At 52.2% G+C, this 17,248-nt stretch overlaps 1 protein-coding gene across 1 annotated transcript; it reads left to right on the top strand.

The window, feature by feature from the left end:
• The first annotated feature begins 6,399 nt into the window (after nt 1–6,399).
• On the top strand, nt 6,400–10,197 carry Adra2b (adrenoceptor alpha 2B). Its single transcript, XM_048459888.3, has one exon. It carries the CDS (start codon nt 6,809–6,811, stop codon nt 8,153–8,155), a length of 1,347 nt encoding a protein of 448 aa, XP_048315845.1. The 5' UTR covers nt 6,400–6,808; the 3' UTR covers nt 8,156–10,197.
• The last annotated feature ends 7,051 nt before the right edge of the window (nt 10,198–17,248 follow it).

Below are 17,248 nucleotides of genomic sequence, written 5' to 3'. Positions count from 1 at the left end.
CCTGTCTGGAACTGCCCCCCCACAAAAAAAAAAAACCAAAAACAAAAAATCCTAAGGGTCTTTCACCCAAGTGCCCATGAGAGCTCCCAGGAAGTCACACGCCACACTCTCGAGGGTCAGCCTTCTGGAAGCATGTGGACTAGCTCAAGGTGACAGGGAGGTAGAAGAGACAAAGAGCAGTTTGCCTTTGCCATCTTTCTAGGGAAGTCATGTGCTGAGATTGCCTCAGGGGCCATGAAGGCTCTGCAGCCTGTATCCTCAGTCTAGCTTAGGCTTCAGAACAGAGTGGTTCCTGAGGTTGAATCAGAGGACCAGTACTGAGTATCAGCCATGAAAGGATCATAGCAGGGGATGCTGTCCCTTTTCTTGATCTTGGATATAGAAGGTGGTGGTTGGTGTCTGGCTTTGATGTTAGTAAATTGGGGCCCTGGCAGTGTTCATTAGAAGGGCAACAGCCCCAGTAGGAAATGACAGAGGCATCAAAAATAGGGTTGCCTTGAGACACCCGAGTGTCCAAACCAGGCAAACGGCACTGGGCTAGGGTTCCCAGGGGCCCCGCCAGACCAGAGGATCTACTCTAGACTCTGAGACCCCACCCAAGGCTATCATGAGCCTTTCTAAGTTGGAGCTCTTGATCTCCAAATCCAGTTCTAGAAGATTGGGTTGAGTGAAACTGGAGGCTCTTCTGTTTGGGGGCTGGCCAGGGACAAAGCTGTCCTCTTGCATTCTCCCTACAGGAAGCCGCATGTCCCTGTGTGAGCCCAGTCTCCATGCCAGCTCTGAGCAATGGGATGTTCCTTGAGTTTCATTTTGCAGAGTGCCTGATGGTCCAGGCCTTGAAGCTCATCAGCCTGGAGGCTAATCAGAGGAGCTTAGCCACGCCCCCATATCACAGCTATGCAGTGTTGCTCACCACTGGATTTATTTATTCAACAGGCACTTGGAATGCCCATTAGGTGCCAGGCAGGCTCTGTTATGGGCATCAGGGATACCCTGGTGAACAAGGTAGGGAGAGGGATGGATAATAACTTGCCTATAGGTAGGCATCTTGAATTGATCAATGACAGGGGTTGGGAAGCACTTGCAGGATGTTGGTTAGGACGAACCCCTATAAGAATGGATGCATAGGCCTGTGGTTACCTATGGAAATGCTAGGGTAGAGCCACTAGTGCAAAGGTCCTGGGACAGGAAGAAGCTAGCATATTGAGTAGGGTGAGGCAGGCAGGCAGGCAGACAGGCAGGGATAGACCAGACAGAGACAGGGTCAGTGTTTTTAAGAACAGCCTGGAGTAACAAAACGTAACTTAAGGCTTAAGAAGGCATTCTTTTTTTTCATTTACTTATTTATTTATTTATAAAAATTTCCACATCCTCCTCTCCTCCCCATACCCTCCCATTCCCCCCATTCCCTCTCCTCCTCCCTCTCCAGTTCTAAGAGCAGTCAGGGTTTCCTGCTCTGTGGAAAGTTCAAGTTCCTCCCCCCTCCCTCCAGGTCTAGGAAGGTGAGCATCCAAACAGACTAGGATCCCAAAAAGCCAGTACATGCAGACAAAACAAGACCCAGTGCCATTGTCAATGGCTTCTCAGTCAGCCCCCATGTCAGCCACATTCAGAGAATCCGGTTTGATCACATGCTCGTTCAGTCCCAGTCCAGCTGGCCTTGGTGAGCTCTCATTCGATCAGTCCCCTTGTATCAGTGGGTGAACGCATCCCTGGCGGTCCTGACTTCCTTTTTCATGTTCTCCCTCCTTCTGCTCCTCATTTGGACCTTGGGGGCTCAGTCCAGTGCTCCAAAGTGGGTCTCCGTCTCTATCTCCATCCATCGTTGGATGAAGGTTCCCTCTGGTCTTGCCTTCCTTGCTCACGTTCTCCTTCCTTCTGCTTCTCATTTGGACCTAGGGAGTTAAGTCCAGTGTTCCAGTATGTGTCTCTGTCTCTATCTCCATCCATCGCCAGATGAAGGTTCTATGGTGATATGCAAAATATTCATCAGTATGGTTATGGGCCAAGGCCAGTTCAGGCATTCTCTCCTCTGCTGCCCAAGGAACAATCTGGGGACCTCTCCTTGGGCCTGGGAACCCCTTCAGAATCAAGTCTCTTGCAAACCCTAAAATAGCTCCCTTAGTTGAGATATATACCTCCCTGCTCCCATATTCATCCTTCCTCCCTCCCCCCCATCCCATTCCCCCAAGACATCCCCAATCCTCCTCCTCTCCCTTCTCTCTAATCATCTCCCCTTACTTCCACCCCCACTCCCCTACTTCCACCCCCCACTCCCCATGCACCCAAGTTTGCCTGGCAATCTTGTCTACTTCCAATATCCAGGAGGATAACTATATGATTTTCTTCAGGTTCACCTTCTTATTTAGCTTCTCTAGGATCACGAATTATAGGCTCAAAGACCTTTAACTATGGCTAGAATCCACTTATGAGTGAGTACATACCATATTCCTCTTTTTGGGTCTGGGTTACCTCATTCAGTAAAGCGTTTTCTATTTCCATCCATTTGCATGCAAAATTCAAGATGTCATTGTTTTTTACCGCTGAGTAAAACTCTAATGTGTATATGTTCCACACCTTCTTTAACCATTCTTATATTGTAGCCATTCTTCTATTGTTTTTAAGAACAGCCTGAAGTAACAAAACGTAACTTAAGACTTAAGAAGGCATTCTTGATGTTCCGTAGGAAATAGATTGGAAGCAAAGAGACTCGGCCATCTACCTAGTTCCCATGGCCAGCTGGGTACAGTCATCTTGCCATTCTTTGAAGAAAGATGTCACTTACATGCAAAATTACCTTTCCCTTTCCTCTATAATCTGTCTTTTCAAGACTAACACTCTGGGGCACCATAGGCCTGAGTGTATTTATATGTCTGCCATGCATCAACAGGGCTTCTGCCATCCCTCACCAACCCACAGCCATGGCCAGTATCAGCAACAAGGAGGAGATGCCCATCTGATGGAGGTGGGGATATGATTCCACAAATCCTTGGACCACAGCTGAGTGTGAAAGTATACACAGAGTTTGACGAGTGAGCTGGGCCTACTGAGGAAGGGCGGGTCTTTGATTGAACAAAGCCCTGGAAAGGATTGGTGGCATGTAGCTTGGGGAATTCCCTGGTGAGGGGACAAGCTCCTATTGCCCACCTAGCTTCAGGGTGGAAGAGAATCTTTCCTTGGTTGTGGCAATCTTGGGCTGATGCCTGAATGGTCAGTAAGTGCCCAGCATGGCTTGACACTTGGTATACTTAGATTTACCCCTTCAGGGCAGAAGCAGATGGATGTTCCTCAGATAGGTAAGGTGGGGTTGAGGGTAACCGTGATTGCTCTTCCTACAGCGTTTTGAAGACCTGGCCCTTTGAGGATAATGGGCCATTAAACCTCCCATCCTATGTTGGTAGTTGTCTGGGAAGTCATCTCTCAGTTTGAGTGTGACTGGAGGTTGTGAAAAGGCAGGTTTGGGACTATCAGGAATTGCCTCAGTGACGATTTCCCAAGCTCCCATGGCTACCTTCAGAACTTTCTCAGTAAAGGGACTGTCAGGACCTCTTCATCCCCTGTGGTCATGGGCTCAAGGCCAGTCCAGCATAATGGGAAGGGTGTCTTTGTAAGGCCTGTCTCAAGATTGCAGTCTCAAAGGGGCAGGTGAAGCAAGCTGTCCTTTTTGAGCCTGGCCTACATGTCACCACCCTCTCTGGTTGTGGCAGTCCCACATAACTGGAGAGCTAGGTGTCAGGGCAGCCTGAGATGAGAGGCATTGCTCGAGGGGCCCCACGAGGCTGGACATAGTGATCTGTCTGAGCCTGAGCTGGAGAAACTCTGCTCTGTGGGGACACAGAGGTCACATGCTAGCTCACACAGTGGAGGTCATGAGGAACGAAGGTCCAATAGACTCAGCTGAGATGGGGGCTGGGAGCAGACTCCTGTAGTTGATTCTTTTTACTCTTTGCTCAGTGTGTGTGTGTGTGGGGGGGCATCACCCAGATCCCAAATAAATCACATGGAGTCTTATTCTGACTTATGAATGCCTGGCCTTAGCTTGGCTTGTTACTAGCCAGCTTTTCTTAAATTATCCCATCTGTCTTTTGTCTCTGGGTTTTTATCTTTCTCTATTTCTGTATACTTTTTTTTTTAGTTCTTTCTCTGTGACTTGCTGTTTAGCTGGGTGACTGGACCCTGGAATCTTCCTCTCCTCTTTCTCACTCCTTGCTCTTCTCCCCAGAGTTCTCCTCCTGTTTATTCTGTTTGCCAGCCCTGCCTATCTTTTCTCCTGCCTTGTTATTGGTCATTCAGCTCTTTATTAGACCAATCAGGTATTTTAGAAAGGCTCAGTAACACAGCTTCACAGAGTTAAACAAACGCAACATAAAAGAATGCAACCCATCTTTGCATCATTAAACAAATATTCCACAGCATGAACAAATGTGACACATATTTAGCCAATATTCCACAACAGACTCTACTTTCAGTGATTAATTTATATACATTCAAATAGTGCCCTTTAGAACTGAACTGTAAATACAAAGCCTGACTGCTCTTTTCACACAAGGGAATTACAAGGCCTTGGAGAAACCCCCTTGAGGCTAGGCATTGGGGAGGACCTAGTTCAAAGTTGGCCTTTTTTTTTTTTTTAAAAAAAAAATTCTTATGTGTTTGAGTGTTTTTGCCTGCATGTATTTATCTGCATTATGTGTGTGCCTGGTGCCTGTGCAGGTCAGGGGAGGTTGTTTGATGCCCTGGATCTAGAACTGCAGGCAGTTGTGAGCTGACGTGCTTGGAGCCAAAAGTTGCTCTCTGCAAGAGTAACAAGTGCTCTTAACTGCTGAATTAGCTCTATCGCTAGCGCTCGGAATTTTTTCTTACCCTCGTTCTCTTCCCACTGTCACTCTAGAGAGGCTGCACAAGTGTCTGGAGCAGTCAAGGCCGGTTCCTTCCTACAGCATAGCCACCAACATCAGCTTTTTCTGAGCTATGGAGAGGAAAGGTCTCATCCCTGACCTGAGTCTCCTCATGTTCTATTGGTCAAGAGACTCCTCTCCAAACCTACAACTTTGCTTTGAGTCTAAGACCTTCTTCTTCTTCTTCTTCTTCTTCTTCTTCTTCTTCTTCTTCTTCTTCTTCTTCTTCTTCTTCTTCTTCTTCTTCTTCTTCTTCTTCTTCTTCTTCTTCCTCTTCCTCTTCCTCTTCCTCTCCTCCTCCTCCTCCTCCTCCTCCTCCTCCTCCTCCTCCTCCTCCTCCTCCTCCTCCTCCTCCTCCTCCTCCTCCTCCTCCTCTTCTTCTTCTTCTTCTTCTTCTTCTTCTTCTTCTTCTTCTTCTTCTTTCTTCTTTTTTGATACAGGGTTTCTCTGTAGCCCTCTCTGTCCTGGAACTCACTCTGTAGACCAGGCTGGCTTCGAAATCCTGCCTCTGCTTGCACCACCAACGCCTGCCTCTATCGCTTTCCCTCTTTAAGATTTATTTTAAAGTGTGGGTCTCTGTGTGGGTATGTGCACGTGAGTGCAGGTACTGGTGGGGGCCAGATGCATGTAATCCCTTGGAGCTGGAGTTAGTTTTGAACTTCTTGTTGTAGTTGCTGAAACCAAACTCAAGTTCTTTGCAAGAGGCAATCTTAACCGCTGAGCCATCTCTCCAGCTGCTCCTCTCCCCTTTAGCTTCTTTGTCTTTAGTAGGAGGAAACTGAGGCAGCAACAGGGCATTTGGTAGTCTACCCATCACTTCCCACCAGGAGTTAGCTTTTATGGTGTCCCTGGGACCTGCGAGGACGCCTGTCCCTAGTCTCTGCACTCAGACAGCAGCAGAGGGCGCTCGCAACACAGAGACGCGCTCCTTGCACCTCGCCAGTCCGACCGAGTGGCTTCTGAGAGGGGAAGCATTGGAAAAGGGGTTTCGGAACTCTCTCCTTGCTCCGATCCCGCCCCTAAGGGTCTCAGTTGCTGGGATGTGGCTCAGTTGCTAGATGGAGATGTGGCTTATTATGCCTGAGCACCCCAACACTCCCTTGCACGCTTTTCTGAGCTGTTGAACTGCTGCAGAGCTCAACATGAGCACTCTCGCCTACAACCACCGATCTGGGTGCTGTGTACCAGACACGCAGACAGAAGGCAAAAGGACCCGTGGGACTGACCAAGGTCTCAGCTCCCAGCACGCACCGATCCTCTTCTATAAGTATCTTTCCCAGAACCTCCAAGATCCCAAACACCTGGTTCCCGGACTTGGCCTGTGGCAGTGGGGAGGAGACAGGAGTTGGGGACCGGGTGAGTAAAAGGTGAGTGTCGCAGGTCCACTTTTCCCCAAAGCGCACCTTCCACCCGCTCTCGGTCGGATCTCCCGCCCCGCCTTCTTCCCTCCTCCAGCTCCCGCCCCCAGTCTCCTCCCTCCTCCCAGCCGTGCTGGCTCTCCTCCCCACGCCCCTGCGCGGCGGGCTGACTGCAGGCGCGGCACCGGGAGACAGAGCGCCTTTTCCGAGCACCGGCTGCTCTTCCATAGTCGGTTCTGTGCGTCCTGCAGTTGTACCGCGCGAAGGCGCGACTTTCCTCTGGTCCCGGGACGGTAGTGGGACAACTTGGAAAACTTCTCTGGGGCGGACTGCAGGGACGCCGGGCATCGGTGGAAGAGGATGTAGGAGATGATGACTGGTCCTGGGTGTCCCCGGACCTCCTAGGCCGCTTTCGGTCAGGTTATGGGGCTCCAGAGCCATCCGCACCGCCGGGGGGACAACCCCCTCCTGTAGCGGAGCCAGAGTGGCGCTGTCTCCCGCGGACCGTGGGTTTGGCCAGCAGCGATCCCTCTGGACGTGTCCGGCCTCGCCATGGACCACCAAGAGCCCTACTCGGTGCAAGCCACCGCCGCCATCGCGTCAGCCATCACCTTCCTCATCCTGTTCACCATTTTCGGCAACGCACTGGTCATTCTGGCTGTGTTGACCAGCCGCTCACTCCGTGCACCACAAAACCTGTTTCTGGTGTCACTGGCAGCCGCGGACATCCTAGTAGCCACTCTTATCATCCCTTTCTCTCTGGCCAACGAGCTACTAGGCTACTGGTACTTCTGGCGCACATGGTGCGAGGTCTACCTGGCGCTAGATGTGCTCTTCTGTACCTCCTCCATCGTGCACCTGTGTGCCATCAGTTTGGACCGATACTGGGCAGTGAGCCGAGCCCTGGAGTACAACTCCAAGCGCACTCCGCGCCGCATCAAATGCATCATCCTCACCGTGTGGCTCATTGCAGCCGTCATTTCTCTGCCGCCCCTCATCTACAAGGGCGATCAGCGCCCGGAGACTCACGGACTCCCCCAGTGTGAGCTCAACCAAGAGGCCTGGTACATCTTGGCTTCCAGCATCGGATCGTTCTTTGCTCCCTGCCTCATCATGATCCTCGTCTACCTGCGAATCTACGTAATTGCCAAACGCAGCCACTGCCGAGGTCTCAGGGCCAAGAGGGACTCTGGGGAGGGTGAGTCCAAGCAGCCCCGTCCGGTTGCTGGGGGAGCTCCAACCTCAGCTAAGGTGCCAACCCTGGCCTCTCCTCTGTCTTCTGTGGGTGAGGCCAATGGACACCCCAAGCCTCCAAGGGAGGAGGAGGGGGAGACCCCTGAAGATCCTGAGTCCAGGCCTTTGCCACCCAGCTGGTCTGCCCTTCCCAGATCAGGCCAGGGCCAGAAGGAGGGCATTGGTGGGGCAACGACGGAGGAGGCAGCTGAAGAGGATGAAGAAGAGGAGGCAGAAGAGTGCGAGCCCCCAACACTGCCAGCATCTCCTGCCTCAGTATGCAGCCCACCCTTGCAGCAGCCTCAGGCTTCCCGGGTGTTGGCCACACTGCGTGGCCAGGTGCTTCTGGGCAGGACTGTGGGTGCTGCCAGTGGGCAGTGGTGGCGACGCCGGGCACAGCTGAGCCGGGAGAAGAGGTTCACCTTTGTGCTGGCAGTGGTCATTGGCGTTTTTGTTGTTTGCTGGTTCCCCTTCTTCTTCAGCTACAGTCTGGGGGCCATCTGCCCACAGCGCTGCAAGGTACCGCATGGCCTCTTCCAGTTCTTCTTCTGGATCGGCTACTGCAACAGCTCCCTGAACCCTGTTATCTACACCATCTTCAACCAGGACTTCCGACGTGCCTTTCGAAGGATCCTTTGCCGGCAGTGGACCCATACTGCCTGGTGAGCCTGCCAGCTCGCTGCCTCTGCCCGGGTTGGTGCCAGGACCACCTGATGGTTGTCCCCCCTCCCCCACCTATGTGACCATTTCCCTAGGGCCTACCTGCAGACCTCATCCTCAGACCCCTACCCCCCAAAGGGGAAAGGACAAAAGTGCCATTCCTAGGGGCCCATTTGAAACCTTCCCTTGCTGACTGTACTGTGGGGTAGCTCTTCTCTACTTCCCTGAGCAAGGGTAGCTTGGATCTTCAGGAATGTAGCCAAGACCAGACTGGATTGGAGTACCTCCCTCCATCCCCACCCCCAGCTACCTATAAGCCAACAGGTCAGGCTTCCCTTTCCTGGAGACCCCTGTGCCTTGGCAGGCCACTCACTTGTAGTGTTTTGTTTTTCTTGGATGTGGGGGTTTTTGTTTTGTTTTATATTTTGGGAGAAGATCTTGAACATAGCCCAGGTCAGCCTGACTTGCAATGCGGCCTGAGGATGATTTTGAAATTCTGATCCTCCTGCCCTCTCCTCCCTAGGGCTGGGATTACAGGCGTTCACCACTGTGTCTGGTCTATGAGATGCTGGGGAATTAATTCAGGGCATTGAGCATGCTAGGCAAGTCGTCAACCAATTGAGTTACATCCCCAGCCTTGATTCTTCCCCAGGCCTCTCAAAGAGCAGAAAGCCGGTCTTCTACATTTCCCAGGAGGACTTGCTGCTGAGAAAGAGGATGACATCAGGGTGATCCACTCACACAGAGCACCTGTGATTCCCATTGGCTACTGGGATAGGGGGCTATGTGGGCTAGTATTATTGTTTTTTTTAGATTTGTGGCTCCCTTAAGGCTAAAAGCTTGGATTGGTTTTCTCACCCAGCAGTCCTCTGGGAGGCAAGTGGGCATGAGGCTGTCTCATTGGGGGGGTCTGGGAGCCTGGCCTGGCCTCAATAGGAGCTCCGATCACTGGCATTCACCCTTGCAAAGAGCAGGGCGACAATTGCTTGCCGCCTACTTGCAGCAGGGAGATGAAAGGTTTTTGCAGAGAGCTTTGAGCTCCATGGGGGAAAGAGCTAGAGAGCCAGCGAATGTGATTATCCGGTGATATAAAAATCCCCTTCTATGTGTTTACCGCCGGGAGCCTTCCTGTAGACCTTTGTTCTGCACTTGGGGTGTGTGCATTCCTGCCCCAAACTGGAAGTGGGTTGAGGTGCCAGAGTCACTTTCAGATTCCAGAATTTCTTTGAGAACGCATTCTTGTAACCGAAAAGGTTTGAGTTATTATGCCGGTGACAGCTTTTCCATCTGTTACCTGTAACACCAACAGAGCCTGCAGTGGCTTGGCCCCAACCCCATTAGGGGATAAGTCCTTTGTCATCGAGCAGGCAAATCATTTCCCTAAGCTAAAAATATTCACATCAAGGAAACAGTCTGAGGAGAGATCCTCAGGTGGGGTGCTGGGGCCAGAGCAGGCAGCCAGGGCCCTGCCGACTCTGCAAGAGCCACCTGCTCCAGGGTCCAGACGACTCTGTGTGCCCACCCCATGTGGAGCCTTTGGAGGCTTAACTAATGCCACACCAGCCCAAAAAGATGCCTTGCCGGCTGTTCAGAACCCTCACGGTGAAATGGGCAAGCACTGGGGTGCCACTACCTCCTGACTGTCTTTTCAGAGTGACTAGGCATCTACAAGGGATGGGGCTGCTCTGCCTCTGTGGGCAGCCTGACTTCTGCTTTGGGCAATAGAACTCTTAGCCTCAGGGAAGGGTGGCTTGAGCCACACAGCCTATTAGCCCAAGATGGATTTCTCTGATTTGGAAGGTACTCAAGGAGTTTTCTCTGGTAGAGACAATGGTGGGTACCAAATAGAAACCCTACTGGAGAGGACGACTGTCCAGTTGTGAGGCCAGGACATTGATATGGGGTGTAGTTGAGGGGCTGACTTGTAACCATCTGCTGGCTGATCTAGTTTGCGTGTGCTGTGGGACCCAAGCCCCCCTGTTTTGACATGCAGGTATTTCTAAGACTCTGAGCTATTTTATCAATAAAGGCTATTTTGTAATAAGCAAGTCAAGTCCTGTGTCTAAGGGCTGCTGGGATCTCCCTTGAGTGTCAGCCCGATGAGCCCAGGCTCCCTCCCGGGCTGGCTCTCCTCTCTGCCCCACCTGTCTGCCTTTTCCATTCTCACAGCATTCTTTCTCAGCACCAGCCAATGAGATGGACTGACCTGCAAGGGAAGAAGGGCAGTCCCCTGAGGAGGGGGCAGTTAGGTCTTGGAGCAGGAATGCAATAAGAGACAAGATAGGAAGGTGTTTGAAGCAGGGGAAGGCCACATACAGAGTTGATGGCATCTGGGAGGCAGCTCCGAGCTCCTCTGCTGTATGGTAATGAGCAGCAAGGTGTTGCTGCAAGCAGGCCACTGTAGAAGTGGATACACACACAGCAGCCTTTTGGCTAGGGCCAGGTGAGCGAAAAGAAATGGCTTTGCTTCAGCTCTATCCCGAAGGAACACTCTGCTCTCCAAGCCGGGAGGCCTGGTAAAGTGTACGAAGCCCCACGATGTTCTATGAATGAGAAAAGGAACTAGCTGTACTTGGTGCTTCAGAGAGGGCAGAAGAGGCAGCCTCTGGGGCTCCAAGCGGGGTCTGCCAGGTTCTGTGAACAAGGGAAGAGGCAACAGGCTAGGGGCTGGAGGTCACGGGCAGGAGGAAGTCTCCTGGCAGATCCTAGGTTGGGGAGGACAGAGGGAGGAGCAGTGCTCTAGGGTCCAGGGATTCTCTACTCCCACATTGCCTCAGAATCTTTCATCATCTTCCTGACTTTCTTTGGGCCCATTCGCTTGTTTGGGACAATCACCAGAAACGCCAGTGTGCCCAGGGTCATCAGGGGACATGGGATTTGCTGCTATCCCACCCTGCTCCCAGCTCCTCCCCAGCAGGCACTCAGCACCAACAACTCCAGGACCTCATACAGGCATTTGTTCATCTCATTCCGAGGGAGATAAAACTCAGAAAGGTGCAGTGACCACAAGGTCCCTGAAGTTCATGCTCTCTCTGTTGGACCACACGTCCTTCTGTCACTTGACTGGCCACCAGGGCCTGGGAGTAGATGCCTACTGATCTCTGGGCATGGAGGCACCTTCTGCAGAGAGCTCGACAGGTCTACTGAAAGCTGATTTAAACTCTATTGTCTCATTTAACCCAATTACTCTTGCTATGTGTGGTCATTTTACAAAAGAGGAAACTGAGACCCAAGGTCACCCAGCTAAAACCTGGAACCAGACAGCTGAAGAATTTACTCTCTCTTACGACAGTTTTCTTGTGTTAGCTGTGTGGAGATTCTGAGGCTGGGAGTTGGTTGGATTCAGTAGGCAGCAGTGCTAGGATCGATTGTTCATGTCTGCCACTGACACCAAATACCTCAGGCTTTCGCTTCTGACCACTGGCTAACTGCTCTGTTTTAGTCCTGAGAGCCCAGAGACTAAAACAGGAAAGACCACTTGCCTCAGGTGGCATCACAAAGACACATATGGTGGCAAGAGCTAGATCCAGAATACAGGTTGTCCAGAATACCAAAATTCCTTTAAAAAGAGAAGTATATGGGTGTCTTGCCTGCATGCGTGTCTGTGCACTGTATACATTCCTGGTGCTATGTGTCTGTGCACTGTATACATGCCTGGTGCCCATGGAGGTCAGAAGAAAGCATTGTCGCCCTGGAACTGAATTTATTTTATTTTATTTTTAGTTGCTATGTGGGTGCAAGGAACCAAACCTGGGTTCTCTGCAGAAATAAGTACTCTCAATCACTGGGCCAGCTCAGTGATTACAAACCCAGTACTGCTACTTCTTAGTGAAGGAATTGCTACACTTGAAGAGTCAAGGAGTAGTAGGCCCATGTTCAGGAAAGGTCTGTTGGCAGCTTGCAGTCTGCCAGGTCCTGAGCCAGGCACACCTCATTTTGTTACCTTAGCTCTCAGGACTCACCAGCTAAGAGGAGGTTTGGGGTGGAGTCAGTTCCAGCCCTGGTTGTTCATCTCTCTCCCTTTCCTTTATACCCCATTCCTGAGCTCTCCGAGCGAGGTGCAGAAATGGGGGAGACGTCTTGTAAGTGAGATGGAGGCCTAGGTGGTGGCCAGAGTGCCAGCAAAGGGCCTCTGTAGTTTGTCTGGTAGAGGTAAGCCGGGAACAGACCTTCAGAAGAACCCTTTCTATGACAGAGGGGTGGCTCCACCCCAGAAGACAATTAAAGGAGCAGGCTCCCTTTCAGCTGCCCCTGCTCTGTGAGAATGTATTTCCAGCACACAGGGATCCCCGCGGGAGGGCTTTAGAGTCAGTCCATGCTCTTGAGAATTCCTATTTAGAGCACCCTCGACTACCTGCTCAGGACAGAAGGCACTGGAAACAAGGGAGGTCTTGTGGGCAATCAGGTCCAAGCCCCCCTCCCCACCAAGCCCTGTATGACCTTCATTGGGCGTGTGTGCATGTGTGTGTGTGTGTGTGTGTGTGTGTGTGTGTGTGTGTGTACGAAAAGTCACCTGAGGACCAGCCTGTAAGTGGGGCAGTTGCTGACGGGGAGAAGTCTCTGCCCAGCTAGAGCTGGTACAGGACAACCTTTGGCTTCCCTAGTGAGGCCAGAAAATCTGGTCACAGGACCTGGTCACTGTGGGAGGCAGGGCTGGTGTAGGGCTTGTGTTTCCAGGATTTGATTTCTACCTCTGCCATAATGCTGGGCTTCTTTGAGAAAGGCGTCATCCTTCTCTGAGCCTCCAAGTCTTTGCCTGCCCATGGAGGATTGCCCCTCTGGTCCCACAGTTCTCCAGCCTGCAGCTTCCTCTCTGCTCTCCTCTTCCCAACTCCCTAGAAGGTCCAGTCATAGAGACTCCTCAAATTAATCAGTTGTGTTAATCATTTGTTCTCAGGGCTTGGATTCTGGCAGGATCGGGCTGTTTGCCTCACTTTTGTGCCCCCCCCCCAAAAAAAAACTGAGCGCCAGGCCTTGAGCCACAGATCTGTTTGCCGTCCTCTGAAGTACGCAGCAGTGACAGACATGAAGACAGCTCTGAGCTGTTGGGGTCCAGGACATGACACACTTTGCCTGAGATGATGTTATAATTATCCCTGGGTCGTGGGTGAGCTAACTGAGGTAGAAGAAGGACCAGCTGATGTCAACCAGAGTCGAGGCAGGGACTCACACAACCTATGACCCCAGCCTCACCATCTTCCGCAGCCCCCAGAGCCTGTCCCTGGGCGAGCTGTAAGGTCAGTCTGACGTCCACCATTGTAGTTTGGGGGTAGACCCTGCCTGTGGCACTTCCATTAAAGCGGGAGCCCAGGCAGGGGTGCGAACTCCCACCCTCCAGTCTCTGCTCACTGTCAGCAGGGGAGGTGGGGCGCACTAGGCTAAAATTAGCTTCTGGGATTCTTTGCGCTCTGCATCCGTCCTTCTTCCACCCGTCTGGGGAAGGATGCTGTCAGGAGGCCAGCGCTAGAAGGAGCCGGCCGGGTGTCAGCATGCACCCTCCCCAGCTTGTGGGCTCTGATCCTCTCACACCCTGCCCAGGCTCTGGGCCAAAGGCTTCTGCCCTTGGCTTGGCCTTGTGGCCACCTATTGATTAGCAGTGATTTCCAGGGGAGAGACCCATCACTGTCTTCCCTCTGTCCCTTGGATTCTAGCTTCTCTGTCCCCACCCCCTCCCTTCTCTTCCTTCTTTTCCTGACCCTTCTGTCTTTGAGGATTGCACCCTCCACTCAGCCTTCCTGCCTCCTCTGGACCCTCTGACTTCTTCCTCACCCAGAGGGATAGTTCTGGTTCTTCAGGGGCCCTGCAGGCTCCATGGACCCGTGGTAGCTGTGAGGGAACCGGAACAGTAGAAACCAAAGAGTTCTTCTCTCCCTGGAAAGTTGGGGCTATTTCTGTCCTTTCTGCCTCCCTCTGGGGCTCCGGGCTCCAGAGCAGGATGAACAGGCAGTGGGGAGGGGAGGTCTGGGGCCAGGTCTGGGTGCTAGGGGGCTCGTTGGTTTCCCTGATAAGGGGACAGACCCACTTTGGAGATAAGGGGTGAGTCTCTTCAATCTCAAAGCTGCAGGGTTCCACAGAATGGCACTCCCCCTCCAGCTCCCATGGGGACCTGAAGCCACTTCAAGAGGGAAAAGGGCTGAGCTGTGACTAAGGGGACCCAGGTGTCCCTGTGTTCCTTTCCCAGCCCATCCCAGCTGCAGCTGTGAGGGAGGGAGCGTGAGAGGCTGGCTGGGCCTGCAACTTGGATTCCCTGGACAGTTGGGGGGAGGGGAGGCAAGGGTTAAACTCAGCCTTCCTCCTAACACAGGGGTGGGGAGAAGGAGGGGGTAGGGAAGTAGAGGGGGCAGGGGGGGCTGTGGGAGGGGGGTGGAGAGGGGTGGAGGGGGATGGCCCAACATGGTCATAGGGTGCAGACTTTACTGGGTTCTTCCTAGAGTGTTCGTCGCCTCTGACACACCTGTTCCAGCTGGATCCCTTCTTCCTCTGCTGGCCTTGGGGTGCAGGGCTACCAGCTTCAGAAAGGCTCCTTAGCTGTCTTAGAAGCCCTTGGAAAGTTCAGAAGCAGGACTCCAAGTTGCTGGGTGGCTTGGGGTAGATTTCTTCACCTCTCTGGGCTTCTCTCTTGATTGACAAAAGACCAAGACTAGAACATACTTCAGATAACATCCTGGGGCTGCCTCGGGAGCCACAGGGAAGGGAGAGAAGGGAGAACTGGGTACAGGGGCCTGGCCACCTGTCTGGGCTTGACACTCTGTCTAAAGCAAGACCAAAGTGGGTAGGGGTGGGGGCAGACAAGAAGAGAATTGACACCTTGTAGGATGGAAACTTAAGAAAGAACTGCACTCCCTAGTCACATCTTAGAATGACCACATCTTAGAATGACCTGTGCTTAGAATGAGCACAGGCTGGGTTCACCCCAACCTTGGCAAGAGAGGAGCCCACAGAACAAGGCTGTATGGGTAACCTAGCCACAGGGCTTAGCTCCCTCCCCTCAGCTCCAGGGCAGACAGACACAGGGCAGGCATACAATGAGGAGTTAGGGGAAACATTCCAGCAAACTGGAGCCATCTTGGCTCAGTCATCCTATGCTCGGGACTCTCGACTCTGGGGACAAGTCTTGGATGCAGAGTTTGTATTTTGTTTTCTGTTTGGTTTGCGTTCCCTACAGTTTTCCTCTGGAGATTCTGCTGTGAGGTTCATCTGGTTGTGGCTGAGCTAGAGGCAGAAGATCTGTGTTCATAGAGTTTGAGAAGGACTAGGGCAAGGACTGGCCACAGAGAACAGCTGGACCTAATGAGACTGGAAGAGAGGGGGTATGGTTGAGGCTATTCTGGTGGCAACATGGACAGAAAACCAGGCTTTGACCACCATCTTGGCTCTGCAGCTTACTGTCTGTGCAGCCTCAGGCAAACTACTAAACCTCTCTGAGTCTCAATTCCCTCTTTTAAAATGGGATAGCCCTGGATACCTTCAGGTTGGCAAGGGAAGCTAAGATTTATATAGCAAAGACCTATAGGTTGTACTTATAGTGCATGAAGGTACAAAGGGCAGAATCACCACGTTACACTGGAACCCCAGATCCTTGGGCAAGGTGAGTTGACAAAATCTTTTGCTCTGTAGCTTGATGGAAGGAGGATGGATTCTGTGTCCTGGGAGATGACTCTTGCCTAATATGCCATCTGTTCCATCTGTCTTCTCTAACCCCTGATTCCATGGCTCCAAAGCCTCCCTGAAGGTTCTCAGGGAAATTCTAATGTGCTATGTCAGGTCTCTGCACCCTACCCTATGCCAGGCCCCTGACAGACATCACTAATAGATCCCAGAACTCCCTCTGTGAACACAGTCAATACAGCACGAAGATTCAGGCAGACCTCTTGCAAGTGATGGTTGGAGTGAAAGATAAAACTGGTTTGTTCCTGAGTTCTGTGGGGAATCCCAGCCTCATCCCACAGGAATTGGGGAAAGGGCTGTTCATTGTGGTGTGAACAAGCCATTTGGAGCAGTGAAGAGGGTTGGCCCGAGAGCTTATAGGATCCCTATATTGCTGCAGCAAGGGTCTAGCTGAGACCCACCAAGATGGTGAGAAAGCCAGCAGAGGAAGCAGAGGAGAGGTCTGAGGCAGAAGCCCAAGGTGGAGCAGGCAGTCTAAGGAAAGGTAGGCATCCCAGGACAGAGCTGGTGGCATGGTGGGCATTAATGAGGGTGAGGCTCTTGGGTCTGCAGCCTGAGACCTGGGCTGGAGAGAGGAAGGGAAACCTTTAGGGATCCCATTCTCTCAGGAAGCTAGACGCAAGGGAAGGATGGCTGCAGAGGAACCACGCCTCATGTTGAATCAGTCTCTGGTAGTCTGACCATCTGCTTCCAGGTGAGGGTTGCTCCCTGGGTTTCAAAAGGAGAACCCTAGCTTCCGATTTCCTTCTCTACCTGGTGCTCCCTAGCCATGGCCAATCCTGAAAGTCTCATCCTCAAAATCTAGTGTCCTTCTCACTGTGCCCCCAAGATATTTGTACATTTTATTAACCATGTACCCAAGATCCCATGAGACAGTGTGAGGGACATCCCTGACATCATCTCATGGAGTGCCAAAATAGCCCTGGAAGTGTGGTGAGGTGGAGGAAGCCATATTTGTGTGACTTCCCCCAGGGATGGGGAATAGTTGAAGTCTCCAGAGGTAAACTTGAGCAAGAGCAGATGTTGTGTTTGCTGAGTGGGTCCCACAGAGGGTGAGCACCCAAGACCCTGCACAGTGCAGCTTCATGCTGCCACAGCACTCTGCACAGCGTGGAGCTAGAAGAGGCTCGCCGGAGACCTCTGCCCTTCCGGTCCTCCTCTTGCCTGTTTGAATAGTCAGGAGTTGTATCCACGCAGACACCTGGGTCCTTTCCAGCCTGAGGGCTCCAGTGTTCTCAGTGATACTAGCCTTGCATCCCAACATCCCCTTGTACCCCAATAGTGAAGGGAACGGGTTTGTCACCAGTGCCAATGCTCTGGAGTTCTGAAGGATCAGTGGGCACATTTGGAGGGTTGCAGGGCCCAGTGGGTCATATGAGCTTAGGGCAGGATGGTGTTGAAGACAGGAGGGTTTGGTAATGGAGCTGGGGA

This window comes from Myodes glareolus, chromosome 10 (assembly GCF_982192425.1).
Source record: "Myodes glareolus chromosome 10, mMyoGla1.1, whole genome shotgun sequence".
NCBI classification, from domain to species: domain Eukaryota; kingdom Metazoa; phylum Chordata; class Mammalia; order Rodentia; family Cricetidae; genus Myodes; species Myodes glareolus.
Note: the sequence above shows the minus strand (reverse complement) of the source record. Positions and strands in the feature narration are given on the sequence as shown.

What these genes read in the sequence shown, in the direction of transcription:
- Adra2b (XM_048459888.3), top strand. Translation starts at nt 6,809, where the DNA reads ATGGACCACCAAGAGCCCTACTCGGTGCAAGCCACCGCCGCCATCGCG.